Source organism: Ursus arctos, unplaced genomic scaffold (genome assembly GCF_023065955.2).
Source record: "Ursus arctos isolate Adak ecotype North America unplaced genomic scaffold, UrsArc2.0 scaffold_25, whole genome shotgun sequence".
In the NCBI taxonomy this organism is placed as follows: domain Eukaryota; kingdom Metazoa; phylum Chordata; class Mammalia; order Carnivora; family Ursidae; genus Ursus; species Ursus arctos.
In genome coordinates this window covers 12,370,852-12,387,352 of record NW_026622930.1, presented here as the reverse complement: position 1 = coordinate 12,387,352, position 16,501 = coordinate 12,370,852, and the positions used below count along the sequence as shown (strand labels likewise).

The 16,501-nt window shown below is 53.2% G+C and overlaps 1 protein-coding gene across 2 annotated transcripts in view; it reads right to left on the bottom strand.

Moving 5' to 3' along the window:
* Window positions 1-16,501, bottom strand: part of CCDC88C (coiled-coil domain containing 88C) — a 124,455-nt gene that overhangs the window by 57,809 nt on the left and 50,145 nt on the right. For both annotated transcript variants that reach the window (XM_026515445.4, XM_044389966.3), the window contains exons 4-8: window positions 15,847-15,916; window positions 4,062-4,120; window positions 3,229-3,312; window positions 507-647; window positions 50-234 (exon numbers count right to left, since the gene is read on the bottom strand). In XM_026515445.4, the coding sequence (XP_026371230.2) occupies window positions 50-234; window positions 507-647; window positions 3,229-3,312; window positions 4,062-4,120; window positions 15,847-15,916 (539 nt within the window). The remainder of the gene's footprint in view (window positions 1-49; window positions 235-506; window positions 648-3,228; window positions 3,313-4,061; window positions 4,121-15,846; window positions 15,917-16,501) is intronic.

The following is a 16,501-nucleotide window of genomic DNA, read 5'->3' as shown; positions in this document are numbered from 1 at the left end:
ACACCCCCACGCAACAGCAGGAAGACAGCCCGGGGTCACTGAGACTCACAGCTCCTGCCTGACACGGCGCAGCCGGGCCTTGGTGTCGGCCAGCTCCACGGCCAGGTGCTGCCTGTCCTCGCTGGAGAGGCTGCTGGTGGGGCTGGGCGTGGACTCGGCGCTGGAGGACTTGAGCGGGCTGGGCGGCTGCTGCGTCTGCAAGTAGTCCCGCTCCTGGGTCAGGTCCACGATCAGCTGCGGCGGGGCGGGAGGGAAAGCAGCAGTCACACCAGCGCGCCCCGAACGGTGCCGGCACGCACGCGGCCACGCACGCGGGAAGACAGGGAGAAAGTGAGAGGAGACGCCCGCTGGGAGCGAGAAACCACGAGGGAGGCAGGAGAAAGGAGTGCGAGTTTTTCAGAAGAGATGGAATATTCAGAGGGATGACCGGGAGCGTGTGAATGCAGGAGCCCCCCCCGCCCAGAGCTCGGTGTTTCTAGGGCCTTCTCCTCCCGCTGGTGACGCACCTCCGTGCACTCGTCTCGCTCATCGATGAGCCTCCTGAGATGGAACACCATGTTCCTCGAGAGGGCCTCCAGCTCCTCTGGGGCCACGTCCGGGAGCTCCAGCCACTGCAGGTCGAACACATTCTCCTGGTTGTGGGTCACCTGTGGGCACAGGCAGACGCTGCGGAGGCCAGTAAGGAGCACCCACCTCCCCGCACAAGACGAGGCGGGGTCGCGGCTGAGTCACTCCACCGACACCAGCAACCCCTCGCCGACAGGTCTGCCTGAGAAGGGGGCTGCCTCAGCAGGTGCGAGCTGCTTCCACAAGCCGCTCCTGCTTTCAACACCACCTTTAAGAACACCTGGATTTTGCTTTCTTGTCGGAAAGCACTCCTACAATACAGTATTTCCCTAAACAGCCCTCGGGTACTGTTCCTGGAGCACCATGGACTTCCAACACAAGGAAGGGCAGCCTCAGAGGCTCCAAGGGGGAGGAGAGGGACCGTGTGTTATTACTTCAAATCAAATGTGAATATGGCAAATGTTAAATCAAAGGCTTCTGTCAGAATGTTGGGCACGTGACAATTTTATTTTGGGGGGAAATAGGTCATTATCTAAAACCAACTTCAGGTAAGCCCGTATCTCATCCCCACAGGGCACGTAAGATCATCTGGTTTCCCCTTTCTGTCAGGTGTGAGCGGAGGCCCACAGCTACGTCCGTACTGGGCAGCCTCTCCGTGGCTGCCGCCAGCCTGACCTTCTCACACCTCCCCCTCCAGACCTACCAAGGGGGCAGAAGATCTATTTTGAGTGCCTGATGTCTCCGTTTGGGAAGAGAAGTATTTGCAGACTCAGGCCTCAACAGAGGAAAATAAAAAGAAACCAGGGCTATCCACTTAGTGAGGCACACCAACAGAAGTTCTTAAATTTTTCAGGGCAGTACACGGAGACAGAAAATAGTTTAAAGAAAACAAAAGACAGGGCCCTTTAGTTTCTCAAAAGCCACCCCCCCTTTTTTACCTCTCCCCCCCTTACAAAGGAAAAACTGGGAATCAGCTGATCACGAAGGATCAGTAGAAATCTCATCCCGTGGTACAGGGCACAGTCAGAGCTGGGAGCGGAGGCTGGGTGCTGGGCCTGCCCCAAACCAAGGCTGGGGAAAGGCCTCTGTGGAGCAGGGCACAGGGGCTCAACCCCAGGTGCACGTCAGTCACCCGAGGAGCTTTTAATTGAAGGCTGGTGCCCGTCCTCGACTAGTTCTGACTCAGTTGGCCTCTCATGGGGTCTGGACACCTGAACGTTTAAGAAGCACCCAGTTAATTGTGAAGCCCAGCCCCCACCATCAGCCCCCACATGAGAGGCATGCAGGAATCCTTTCTGGCCACATCCCTTCTCTCTCTCTCTCTCTTTTTAACATCCTGCTGTCTGAGCAGGAAAAACAGCAAGTGGAAAGAACTGGTGAGTCTCCAGGACCCAGGCCCTGGAATAAACACAATTTTCAAAAAAAACAGACGTGAAAGGAAAAAAAGCAGAATCATTCTGAAGCTCACCACTGGTCAGCCCGATACAGGTGGCTGAGAATATCTGCTATATTACTGACTTTCCCTGATGGACCTCCTACCTGCAACGAGCTCCATTCATCTCCTGCCTCAAATCCTGGCTCAGAGCTCACCACGACCACACGCAGTGCCTTGGGCAGCTGCGGGAGCCCCCAACCCCAGGAGCAGCCTGTCCCTGCTGCCAGCACAGGGAGCTCTGCCTTCAGCTACTCCTGCCAGTTATACACCTGCTCCTATGAACTCCTGCTCGTGTCTTTTGTGTGTCTTTCCTTCATCTGTCCAATTACACTGAAAGCGAAACTGTATCTCCTGAGATGATTCAAGCATACAGTGCCTTTTTTTTTTTTTTTAAAGATTCTATTTATTTATTTGACAGAGAGAGAGGCAGCGAGAGAGGGAACACAAGCAGGGGGAGTGGGAGAGGGAGAAGCAGGCTCCCCACTGAGCAGGGAGCCCAACGCGGGGCTCGATCCCAGAACGCTGGGATCATGACCCGAGCCGAAGGCAGACGCCTAACGACTGAGCCACCCAGGCACCCCTATACAGCGCTCCTTTTGGAGAGAGGGTGTGGTGGAGGTCAGGGAAGGAAATTTTCAGGTGGGCACTTGTCTCTCCAGGCTCATTTTCCTGGGGAACCATGTCGCCCTAAGGGCAATGGTGGAGGGGTTGCTCTTGGTACAGAGCCCTCCCGACCCCATCTAGGAGCCTGGGTCTTTGCACACAGCCCTGGGACTTGCTGGTTTTTAACTCCCCAAGTGGGGGCGGCTTGTTTCTCTGCCATGTCACTGACAGAAGCAGAGAATCTCTCTCTATAAAGATCAACTATTCGAAGGAGGGTGACATTTGCCAGAAGACATTCTCAGGGTCTGTAAATCAAATTCTGAGCCTAAACCACTTGACAGTTCTTAAAAATAGTCTGAGTCCATATTAGGCAAGAAGAGGAAGCAAAAGAAGACTCGGTTAAGGGTTTAAAAAAATTTTTTTTTCTTATTTTTACCCCATTTTAGCTTGCTGATGGTTACCTTGCCAAATAGAATCAATGTGTCTGAGGCATCTGAATCCTAATAGCAGAAGATCATTAACGGTGACAGACTCTCTAAGCTTTTCCCCGGTGGAGTGCGCCCAGCGCCATGTGGCCACAGGAGCGCCATCCACAGCCACGCCCCACGGGGCCACACACCTACCTCCTGTATATGGGCCACGATCCCAGCTTGGGTCTCAATGTCCAGCTGTTTGATTCTTTCGATAAATTCCTCTTTCCTCTCACACTGTGGAGGGTAACAGGTATTAAAGAAAGCCCCGTGCGAGGGCAACCCAGGGCCGCCCTGCCGCCGAAGTACACTTTCAAAAGGAACTGCCCACCCACCCGCCCCCCAAGCCTTCTCCTTCATAACTGAGCAAGCTCCTGCCTTCCCCCCAGCCCTCCCACGGAGGTTTCTCTAGAAGTTGCTCCAACTACCTGTATCAGACCTACAGCAGAATCACCTGGGGGGCTCATCCCAGACTGACAACACCGGGGGGGGGGGGGGTAGGGGGGATGCTGAAATCTGCACTTCGAGTCAGCTCTCCAGGGGAGTCTTAAACACGTAAAGAATAAGAACACCCAGTCTAGGCCAGGCGCTGGCAAGCTTCATCTGTGAAGGGCCAGTTGTAAAAAAAAAAAAAAAAAAAAAAAATCTCAGACCCAGTGGACCATTTGGCCTCAGCTCTGCTGCGATGGTGTGAATGCGGCCACAGAGCGTGTGTAAAGGAGTGAGCATGACTGTGTTCATAAAACTTCATTTATAAACATAGGTGGCAGGTCAATGTGGCCACAGGCCATAGGTCATCGACACCTGTTCTAGATGCTCCTACATGGGGACCCCATGGGTCCCCCCACCTGCCCTCTGGCCCGAGGCACCCTGTGCCAGACATGGCGGCCTCCGCTCTCTCAGGAACCCAAGAGCTCCCAGCTCATAACTCAAACCCAAGACGGCTGAGAGCAGGCCACCCCGCGCCCCGCCGGCCCCACCCGTACCTGGACGGCACAGCCCAGCACGAGCAGCAGCAGCTTCTTTATTTCCTCCATGCTCTTCCCTAAACCAAAAGAGCAACATAACTAGTTAAGCTCAACGGTTCATAAAACGTCACCAGTGATCTGTGTCTGCTGCAGGGGGGAGGGGAGATTAGCTCGAGAAACAGGAGTCTTTGTGCCCAGCGCTATCCCTCCAGGTATACACACGCCCATCTGTTTTCTTTGTATGGGTTTATTTTTTAAACCAAATGGGAATTCCGTCCGTAGCGCTCTGTGGCCCTTTTCCATTCAGAGAGCGTAACTATCCTCTCGTGACAGTGAACGAACTTCAGTACCAGTGGCTCTTTTTGGTGTGTGGGAAGCAAAGCACAGGAGAGAGAGTCAACCCCACGGGAAATACCGCGTCCTCCAAAATAAGGCTGTGTAGAACTCCACCTTTCCATCATGCGGGACGTCAAACAGACAAAGGAGAACAGCGGAACAAACCTCCCACCCGCATCACCCAGCTTCACGTGATCAACAGTTTGCACATCGGTTCCGCCCCCTCCCCCGCGTTCTCTGTCTCAGTGTTTGGCTGGAGTATTCTAGAGCAAATCCCAAACATATATGTGTCATTTTTTAAAAAAAGAGTTTATTCATTTCAGAGAGAGGGAGGGAGGGAGCGAGCGAGCCTGAGTGGGGAGAGGGGCAGAGGGAGAGGGAGAAGCAGACCCCCTGCTGAGCACAGAGCACAGCACGGGGCCTCAATCCCAGGACCCCGAGACCATGACCCAAGCCGAAGGCAGACGCTTAACCGACTGAGCCACCCAGCCGCCCCTATATGCATCGTTTCTGATGGTCTCATATCGACTTTGTACAAAGGCCACAAACTAATTCAACCAATCTTCTTCGAGAGGTTCAAGTTTTCGCTATTTTAATCTAAACAATGCTACAGAGAACACCTTAGTGGCTAGTTACGCACATCCTTACTTCCTTCTTTAATAAATTGCCCCGCTGAAAGGCTTTACCGTTTTGCTTTCTCACAACCGAAAAACAGCAAGTCCCAATCCCATCCTCCCACGCCTCCGTCCTACCACTTTTTCTCAATTTTGCCAGAGACGCCAAAAAACCTCATTTCGCTGTTTTGCGCTATGTCTCCCCGATTATGCGTGAGGCCGAATGCACCCTCATCTGCCTGCCTAGTCAGTTTCCACCACGTACACAAACAGTCAAATATTGGGCTCTAGACAGGCTCGGTCACCCGAAGAGGCGTGACTCCGACACGTCATACTCTGTCTCGCAGGCCTGGTCTCCGTATCTACGAAACGGTTTCCACACCTTACGATGTGATGAAGTGGGTGAGGTGCAAGGTTGCTTGCAGGTGAAAAACTCCACAGAGCTCACCCTTTCCTATTATGTCCTGTTCTATTTGGGGGAGAAGCGACATGCCACAAATAGCATGGTTTTCTTGACAGACTTACGGGCACCCGCTCACCCTGTGCAAAAATGGCCCAACGTATCCCCAACCACCGCTGGGATAAACAAACCGAGCTGGATCCCAAGAATTAGTGTTGTGATTCATTTCCAGTCCTTGGGCGTAACGTGTGTGTGGAGTGACATGCGAGCTTGTCCTAGTATTTCTCAAGTGAGAAAGCACTCAAAACGGCTTTTCCCCGAGGTCATGGTTGAGTCTTACGTATGGGGGCTGGGCGTTAGCTCAACCAAAACTGCAGCCCCACTTCTCACCTTCCAGCCTGAAGGTGGGCAGGAGGCGCTGGGGGTGTGGGCCTCAGGGACCCTTCAGAGCACTCACATCCACAGACCTAAGAATACGGTTAAGGTCTGCCCTGCACATCAGCACACCGTGGTCAAGCCCTTCTCGTTGCTGATAAGGTGCAGAACTTTATCAACGTGTGAAGCGGAAACATTTTCAGGCTAATGCATTTTTTTAACTGGAGGCCTTTTACTTGGCCCAAGAGGTTCTAATCCATAAACATAAATAAATATATGACCACAATGACTAACCTTCTGCATTAAAGCTGAGCTGATGTTCAATCACGATTTTAGTTTTGATAACAAGGAAATACCTACCTGAATATTCAAAGCCTGCAATCAGTCTCACCAAAATCTTTCCCTGGCCACAGTGCTGCATCCAGCCCACGTGAGTGCTCTCACCTCTGTCCCCTCGGTCAGTCCCCAGACACCGGGCAAGCGCCCCTCATAAGCCTTTGGTGGACCTAACAGGTGCAGACCCACCCCGCCAGCCGTCGCCAGTGATGATTCACCTTCCACGGGCCACGCGCTGGTGTATAACCAGCAGGGAGCGGACATGCAGGAGGAAAGCATTTGGAAGGTCTCAGATCGGCCCAGACGGAAGTCAGAGTTCACACGGCAAATCTTTACATACTCTGTTCACAGCAAAGGCCCCAAAGGTTCTAATGATATCATACTCAAAAAGAATTTAAACACCTCCGATGATCCAGGCTCCCAGCTCACGACGGATAAAAACAGCAAACCAACAGCGGGGACAAGCACGGAACAGGCCCAGTGCCAGCAGCAGGACATCGGCCAGTTACCTGACTGCAGGGAAGAGACCAGAAACCCTGTGTGTGCGTGCACACAAAGGGCTCGAACTACATTCTGCGGCTGCTCGGTGAAAGAACAAAGGGTTCTGTTCCCTCAGCACCAGCGGCCACACACAATGACGACCGTGAGTCACTCGCTCACTCGCACCCATTAGAAAAGTATGGAATTCCTGCTCTCTCTGTTTCGGAACAGAGTCGGGGCAAAGGTTTTAAAGGGAGAGAGTCTTCAAAAAATTTTCATGGAAAAAATTATTTAAAATGAACGTTTTAGCGATGAACAGGGTGCTAGGAAATTCACCTCCGCCCTCATTTTTTTTAAAGATTTTATTTCTTTGAGAGAGAGTGAGCGCACAGAGGAAGAGAGAGAGGGAAAAGCAGGCTCCCCGCCGAGTAGGGAGCCCGACTCGGGGCTGGATCCCAGGACCCCGGGATCATGACCTGAGCCAAAGGCTGATGCTTCACTGCCTGAGCCACCCAGGCGCCCGCCTCTGCCCTCATTCGAATGAAGCGGTGCTGTGTGCGCCCAGCCTCACCAGGCGAAGTGAGTACAAACACTGGCTTACCACAAACGCACCCTGTGACTTTTACCCCTACACAGATCCCTATGCAATTTAAATAAATTAGAGCACAAGTGCTCTCATTTCTCCCAGGAAGCTCCCAATTTCTCTCAAGATTTCAACAGTTAAGGCAAACTCCTGCTATTTTCATAAATCCGCCAGATTGTGGGTTTTGAATAGTTTTAAAACATACCAGAAGACTCTGCCCTGGGTCCCTGCCAGCGAGACTGGCTCAGTGACACAGTTAAGCAGGCAAAGAAGAAACAGACTTGCAGACAAACCCCTCCCAAGCACCTACTATGTGCCAGGGGTTCACTGAGCACAGAAATGGAGTCGACACGGTCCTCAGAGCTCAGACCAAGACCACCAGCAATTTTAAAAAGCTGATAAGCACTATGGAAACCCAGAGGAAGGACATCTTGTTCGCAGTAAGGCTCAGGCTCGAGGCCTCCTCAAGGAAGTGACCTCTGAGCTGAGATCCGATGGTGAGGAGCGATGTGGGAGGCAGGTGAACCAGAGCTTTCCAGGCACGGGGATCAGCACGTGCAAGGCCCAGATGTAAAGGAACATGGGTGTGTGTCAAATTATAAATGCTTCCTGCTTAAACTCACGAGGATGGGCTTTCAGAGTGAGAAATGAGGACAGGGTACGAAGCGATGTGGATTTCTGTACTAAGTGAGTTAAAAGCAACCAAGGGGTGGGGGAAGGGCTGAAAACATCCGACAGCCTCCACATGTGCCCGCAACCCCAGGGGGACCCCATGACAGCTCGAGCTAATGTCTGCGTCTAAGAAAAACCTGACATACTTTTACTACCTGCTTCCTGAAGTCTTGACACAGAGAAACGCACAGCAGCCTCTCTTAGCAGAGCTGGAATGCTGATCTAAATTACATATAAAGCTACAGACAGTTGAGGCAATCAGCTTCCAAAACAGAAAGGAAACTGTCTGATATTGCACGTGTGGTGGCGGGGGCGGGGGGGCATGGGGATAGAAGGGTAGTTTGACAATTAAAGTACATGAACTTCTAAAACGTGGCGGCTGGACTGGATCTGAGTTGGAAAATCCCCCTTCTCATCCTGTGTCTGTGTGCACGTGGCTCATCGTTCCCATCAGCTTCTTACTGAGCCTGTCATGAGGCTCGGAATCCTTCCGAACAGAGCACACGACAGCCACTGCCAATCAACGGAAGTTGACACATGAAACAAAACCCGTCTTCCGTGCCTGGTACATGATCTCCAGGGTCCTTTTTGGCTCTACTCTGATTCTCTAAGACGCAGCCATCTGAACGTTCACACTTCCTGGTCTCTGGACACGGAAAATAAGGCTCGTCCTCTATAAACGATCACACAGGTATGAAGGTGGGGATTTAGCCAAGGGGACACCCAGTCCCTTCTAAGTTGGAGCTCCTCCTACCCTCATTTGCACACCCTCCGGCTGGCTGAGGTGGGAAGGCATGGCGATTACCTGTAAGACCAGAGAAAAGTAATGACACAGAGTCCCCTCTGTCTCACTAACTCCGCTCTCCACAACCACAGACGCCCAGGATCCACAAACCGCCGGCAAGGCTGTGGGTTTAAGCTTCACAGGCTGGAAAATGGACCCATCAAGTTAATTCTGCCCTCCCCACGTGCCCTTCATGCCTACAGACCATGACTGCCCTTGCACAGAACACATGACCGTTTGACTGAATCCCCAGAGGACAGTATTCTCTCCATCTTACAAACAAGAACAGGTTCAGAGAAGCGGATCCCAGAACTCAGATCTGGTCCCGGGCTGGTCATTGCCTGCTTTGCCCTAACTCACTACCATCCCTGTCATGACTGATGGTCACAGTTCCTTCCAGAGCAAGGCTGTATCTGGTTGAGCGTCTGATCCCAGCACTCCAGCCTGCGGGACGATAACCAGCACCTGCTGACTGGACAGTCACGTTAACAGTTCACCTCGAATCCCCGGGTAGAACACAGAGAACAGGCTCACTTTCCTTCCCTGTTGGGACGGAGGCCACGCTTACGTACGTACGTATTTTTTCTAAATAATTCTGCATGCTGTTCTCCTCTGCTTTCTGTGCTGGAGTCAATCACCAACTATGCTCTTCCCGGTTTCTTATTCAAAAAACAGCCATTTCCTAAGGGGGATTACAGGGCTGTCTCGTTGATTTGAAACTAGTACTGCACTGAGCATGACCCGGGTACGTAGACACCCCAAGACTCACCCACATGGGCACAGCTCTGTCGGCCCTCCTGGGGGCTCCGCTTCCATGAAAAACTGCTGTTTATTACTATTTTAACAGTCAAGCTCACCTTCCCCGGGCACTGCCGAGGAACAGTATGGATGGCGAGTTCCTGGGGGGTGGGCCCACGGGGACTGTCCACATCCCTGTCCCGGTCCATGCAGTCTGAGGCAGGTACCTCCACCTGCTACCTCCCCATCTGAAGAGCAGACCCTGCAAAACCCTTACCCAGCTTTCTTACGCCCAGAACGCGGCCCCCACCAGGCATTAACAGAACCCCTTTGTTTATTCAGTTATTAAATAAATGGTTACCACAGGTGGACTCTGGCAGGCACGGAGTCACATGTCTGTGTGAAATGGGGCAGAGGCCTCCCGAGTGCACCCTGACCAGCGGCCCCCTCATCCCAGTGTCTGTCCACCACCCACAGCAAGCCCGGCCCCGTCCCCTGGACCCCTCAGCTCCACCCCGTGGGCAAACAAGAAGCCTCTGCCCGGTGATAGAAAGCAGCCACTCCCAGATGGCGGAGAACACTGAAACAGCCCCAGCAAGCCCCTCGGACAGCATCACCCACAAACAGGACTGCCCACCGCACCCAGCCTGCCCGGGGCCACAGCCGGGGACAGCTGATTCCCCCGAGCCCCCAGCAACAGAAGGCCAGAAAAAGCAGCATTGACCGCCGGAATCCAGCTGGAGACCCAGCGTTTGCACGAGTCGTAGGAAAGAAGGTGGCACAGGCAGGAGGGGACGTGAGGCAGGGTCCCTCCCGACCACCAGGGGGAAAACTCAAAGCCCAAATCCTATCGGGGACCAGAAAGACCTTTCACCAATAACATCTCGTCCCTCCTCCGCTGACGGCCACGGCCACAGGGCACGGTCCTGCTGGAAGCCATGGCGTGGTTATCGCAGCCAGGGGAGCAGTCTGTGTACAGAGCATCGCTAAGAAGTTTATGAAACAAAGGCTGGTATCCAGGCAGCTCCCCCGGGCTGTTCAGAGAGCCGGCCTCTGGCTGCCCTGGAGCGCCTGCCTGGGCCCGGTGTTAACCAAGCTCTGCACGTTCCTGGAAAAGCCAAGTGCTGGCTTGCAGCTCAAGGGCCCAGGAACCCCGCGTTCTAGATGGCACTGAAAAACTCATTTCTGAATCCAGCTGGCAGCACAGAAGCAAAGTAGCAGGACGTGGCCTCGCCACGTGAAATAGGGTTTGGGGGCTTTTCTGAGCCTGTTCCCTCAAGGAGGGGACAGGGAGCAGAAGCAGGATGGCATGGCTGCGAGGGCGGTTTTCCTTTGTTCACTTACTTCTCCCGTCTTCGTTTGAAGGGCCTGAGATTTTTGTAATAAATCAGAAAGAAAAATAAATGCATACAAGACAAGATCAGAGTTAGGGAGAAATGAAAACAAAAATAAAGTTTGGAGAAAGAACCCAAGAATCTCTCATTAACCCCCAGTGGTGGATGCTGGCCACCACGTCCCTTGGCAAGCAGGGTGGAGGGGAGGGCAGGACGGCAGGAAGACAGCAAGGGAAGGAAGCCAGCCCCTGTGGTGTTTAAGAGAGCACTTCTCAGGGACAAGACGATTGTTCCTAATAAGCAGATTCTAGGCCCTCTTCCCTGGCTGTCACGGGCACACCAGCCCGGCACAAGCTCCCTGTTCCTCATCAAAACGCAGAGGTGCACAGTGCGGACTATGAGGGAATGTTTCCATGGGATCTGAAAAGCACTTCCAGGATGCCCTTGACAGGAGAGCAAACACTGAGAGTGTTAAATATTAAATTCCAGGAGTTTCAGGGAGTTCCGTATCCTTCTGGCCTTTGAAATGTAAACTTCAGCTGTGACAGGGACTTCCTCCCAGTGTCCTGAGTATGATGCCCCTCATGGGATTCCCAGCACAGTTCCACCCCTCTGAGCTCCTCCGTCCCAGGATACCTTCCCTTCTGATGCTCTGCCACACACCTCCTCCAGGAAGTCTTCCTGGCCTGCCCAGGCAGAGCTCATTACCTACTCTGCACTCTGTGGGAAGCACACTTACATCGCTTCTCACCCTAGAACAGATCTAATAGTTATCAACGCTGCCTTCCCCCGTCCCTTCCCCAACAAAGACTGGGGGGCTTCTTGAGCAGAGACAGCCTACTTGTTTCCAGGGCCCCTGGACCCAGGAGAGGGTGGATATTTGACACAAAAGCTGGAAGAGAGAGTCAGGCTGAGCTTCTCTGTGGTGCCTTTGGTTGAGGGGTAGCCTGCTCAGAAGTGGAAGGGTATAGGGCCATTCTCATCGTCTATTGGTGGGGGGAGGGGTTGGAAAGTGGCCCTCTGGTCTCCTCAGCCAGAGCAGCAAATCATGGAGGCCTGCATGGGCTGGGAAGAAGGACCTCACAGCATCTGTGGGCACAGAACGCTCTGACGCCTCAAGGTGCTTTCTCTGTTGCTGGAAGTCCTTCTAGAACCCCCAGAATATGGAGAAAACTAAAGACCAAGGGCCAGCCCACTGAATAGCAATGAACAGAATCCCCCAGGCTATCCGCCAAAGTTCCAGCTGTATTCAGGGACAGCACTCCGTAGGGTCAGGCCCTCCATGGACCCGGGAATCTCGCCGGGGGCTACACTACAAGAAGCACCGGCCCTCCTGCCTGTCCACATATACATCCATCTGCGGAACTCAGAGTAACAGACATGTCCCTTTGCTGTGGGGTCCTCATGCTGTGTGCCTCTGAATGAGTCCCCTCTCCTCTCTGGGCTGGGTTTCTGCACCTACGCGGCTCCCTCCCTCCCGTTCTGAACATCGTAGGTGGGATCGGCCATTTACAAGTCGGGCCTCGCGGAGCCACACACACGGTGCTCAGCAGAGAGCAACTCTTACTTGACCCCGACCTCGGACATTCGACCTTTGCATCTGGGAGAGCATGTGTTTAATACTCGTCAGGAGCACTTGTTTGAAGGAATACAGAAGCGGGGACAGAAGAGAGGAGGAGATAAAGGTGGGTCTCCAGCACGCACGCTTTATTTATTGAGTACTGACTGTGTGCCAGGCACTGCTCTAGACACCTGCAATACACTGGCAACAATATAAAAATAAAAAACCCAGGGGTGCCTGAGTGGCACAGCGGTTAAGCGTCTGCCTTCGGCTCAGGGCGTGATCCTGGAGTCCTGGGATCGAGCCCCACGTCAGGCTCCTCCGCTGTGAGCCTGCTTCTTCCTCTCCCACTCCCCCTGCTTGTGTTCCCTCTCTCGCTGGCTGTCTCTATCTCTGTCGAATAAATAAATAAAAATCTTAAAAAAATAAAAATAAAATAAAAATAAAAAATAAAAAACCCAAAGATCACTATCCTCATGAAAGATTACATCGTGTGTGTGTGTGTGTGTGTGTGTGTGTGTGTCTAGACGCTCTGCTGGGCTCTGTTCCGTCCCTGGCACCAGGCTCCATTGAGGTGCATTTGCCAACAACAACAACAAAAAAAACCCCACACAACAAAAACAAAACAAAACCCTAAACTGTGAAATGTTATAAATAACAGTACGGTGCCAATATCAGCCAAAAAAGAGCACAGGCATGCTCCTAAGATACGTGTGGCAGAATTAGTAAAGAAGCAGCACCCCTCCCACCTCCCAAACCCACTTCTAGGCAACCACACAATAAAGAAACCAACTTTGTTCTTTATTTAAAAAAAAAAAAAAATGCTTCTTCAGAATCATCTATGTTTTAAAATTTAAAACAGAAAACACTATTCCATAAATACGTCTTCGTGCCGGTGGGCCTCCCTTGCCAACCTGCCTTGTTCTCAGAGGCCCCCTGGGACCCCTGTCAAAACCTACCCAGCGTGCATTCCGCTCTCAGCTCCCCGGCCGTGACGCCGCAGTAAGGGGGCCCCAGCCCTCCGTGTGCAGCCTGCCGAAGCCATGGGCAGTCAGGCCCCGCCTGGAGCACCCCGCCCCCCAAGCTTGCTGCCAGGCCTGCCAGGCCGACGCGCTCCGTCTCTTCCCAGCCTCTCCTCCACCTGTTTGACGGATGTGTACTGATTCTATTCGGGGCTAGGGGCACTCCATTCACCTGTCACAGCCTCAAAAGCACCTTCCCCACAAGTTCCAAACCTGAGTGGTGGTAAAGGTTGCACAATTCTACACGTTGAGGACAAAAAATCACTACGCTGTGTACTGCGGATGGCTGAAATTCATGGTATGCAAACTAGACCTCAATAAAGCAATTTCAAAGACAAGTCAGTCCACATCTCTGCACGTGCTTCTGCTCGGCACCAGACACAAAGTGGGGACCTGTGTCCTCTGTCTGTGGACAACCTCTCTTGGCCCCACGTGGTTCAGAGGCTGGAACAGAGACTCTGCTGAGCGGGGAGGCTGGAGCCGGGGCTCCAGGGTATGGAGGTAACTGGTGAAGGGGCCTCCGGAGGACAGGCTTCCAGATGGCAGCGGGAAGGGTAGGGGGAAACACTGACAGGGAAGAGAAGGGGCACCAGCAGAAGGAGGGTGGGCAAGCTATACTGCATGAGGGGGCTTCGGGGTGGCTGGACGGAGGAGTGGGATGTGTTTAACGTTAGACTGAACCATGTGCCACTGCCACGTCTGTAGGTCAAAATGGTTGAACACTGGCCCAACCTGACGTGTCTGCGTGTGGTAGAGATGGGGAGCTCAGGCTCCAGGGTCTGCTTACGGGCTAAGTGACGAGGGCTTGTCACTTCAACCCTACGAGCCTCTGTCTTCTCATCTATAAATGGGACGGCACAGCCACACCCCAGAAGAACAATCCCATTCCCATGGTTTAACACATGCACGGTGCCCAGCACCTGGTGGGCTCACCGAGGGCTCAAGAAGAGAGCATCCTCCTTTCCTGCTCCTCTGCCTGCCTCTTCACCTTACGCCTCTGGCTGCCTCCAGAGCAGACAGAATAGCAGAACTAAGCTTGAACCACCCACCTCCTCCCACAGGCATCTCTCCCCACCCCACCCCCCCGCCCATAAAACCAGCCCCCGAATCAGGACAGGCAGCACAATTCTGCTCAGCAAAGCAGACCCCTCACTTTCCTGATGTTACTACGGAAACGCAAGCGTGCCAACCGCCCCTGGGGCCCGGGGCTGCTGCTGGGATGGGTTGCATCTGGCATCCTCTACCTGGGGGAACCCTGAAATAAAGCCAGAAAACAAATGGCCTGAAAGCAGAGGCAAGGCGAACCAAAGGCTCCCTATTACTAACGCACTGAGTGGGGAAGGGCGTTTGCCACCAGGAGCCACCAGTTGGGCCTGGGTGGCCTCTGCAGAGCCATCGCTGTGCAAGGCCGCGAGTGTTCACGGCCAGCTGCGCTAGAGACTAAGGGGAGGCCCAAGAAACCTCTTCCTTTTGGCTCACGCGGAAAAAAGGCAGACACACCAGCCAGCAGGGGCCCCGGAGGACACCCGCGTGAGCAAAGTGGTTTGATGCCCAGCTGCCCCTGACCCGGCGCCCTCCAGAAGCTACTGAAGCTCTCAGGGCCACGGCACTCAGATGCAACTTCTCTGCGAGAACCGTCCTGAGCCAGTCACTCGGGGTGCTCTTCCTTCAGTCTCGAGGCAACCTGAGCTACTCTCCTATGAACAGGGGCAAGGGTGGCCAGACGCCCGCGGGAATAGGGGGAGGAGATGCCACAGAGGAAAGCTGCGGTCTTTTCTGTAAAAGTCACTACTGCGTGGGGTCCTTGCTGCTCTCCTGGACCCTCACCTATTCTAGGAGGCCAGAGATCAACGCCAACCAGGTCTCCACTGGAACAAGTCCCAGCCGGTGAGTACACTGTCCCTACGGCCTGCACGCTGACGTCCACGAGCCGTGGGTGCGGGTCAAGCACAAATGTGGCAGGGAAGAAAGCCATCACCCTTTCAACTCACCCAGCGAGTTAGCTGGCGAGTATGAATTACACTCGGATTTTCTTTCTGAAAGGTGTCCAGGAGGACATTTCTTTCAGTCTTTCAAAGTCACCCCAAGTGTTGTGGCCTAGGACTTAGAAACCCTGGCAGCGTGGGCTCCAGAGACCAGCGGGAGGCGTGGAAACAGATACAAGACGGGACATGCTAGAGAGATCCACACGAGGTGAATGAAAGCGTAGCGGGATCCCCGCAGAAGGGACATCAGTTCCCTCAAAAGATTCTGACTTTCTTGCCAAAAGCTACCACATCCCACGATGGTATGGATTCCACGTTTACTAAGGAGAGACCCCCCCCCCCCAAGCGCAGAGGAAGCCTCTGCGCTCGCTACGAGGGGTCGGGAGGGCTCTTCCTCAAGGAAAAACAAAATGTGCGCTTGGCTTCATGCCTCAAGCTAGTCAACCACCCTCCGAAAAGCTCACCCGAACTGTCTCGTGTTTCCACCGTGCTGGCTCCGAGATGGCAGCCAGAGCCGTGTGCCCAGCAGCTGCTCAGAGCCCACGGCGCTGCCCGGCCACCACAGGCGGCTGCCTCCACTCACCAGACAGCGGGTCTTTGCCAATCATCAAGACGTTGGGCAAGTTCATTACGATCAGCTGCTGGAGAACTTCCTACAGAAACAAAGGGGGAAAAGATACCATTAAGAACAGGAAACAGAATTTAAGAATGACTAAGAAAATTACAGTTTATCAAGTCACTGGATGAACGCGCGGCCATCAAGTACTAAGTATGAAGGTCCTCTGTAATAGGAAGGAATATTTAGAATACAAATGAATGTGAAAAGGCCAACTTAATTATACTTCTGCCTTGATCGGTAACAAAAATCGTGCCTGCCGATGCATGGAGACCTTGGGAAAAAGAAGATCTACTACAGGCTAGGACAGACGATTAGGTGTAAGTTTCTTTTTAAGGGAGGTCTTTATTTTTATGGTACGGTTTGCGGGTGCAATTAAAAAAAAATCCAGAGTAAAGATGAGAGAGAGGCTACGTACAGACTCTTTTATAACCTGATGATTCAGGATCCTAGCATTCAGCTGTCTTTGGTACGAGCTGTAAATGAGGAGACTTCTCTCATTTACAGCGGCGGCGGCGGCTTCCCCGGGAGAGGGGATAAATCACAGCTCATCTGCACCCTTTAGAGGTGTCGCGAGGAAATGAGCTGCCTTCTGGCCCTCACACCAAGGGGCTTTGAAAGA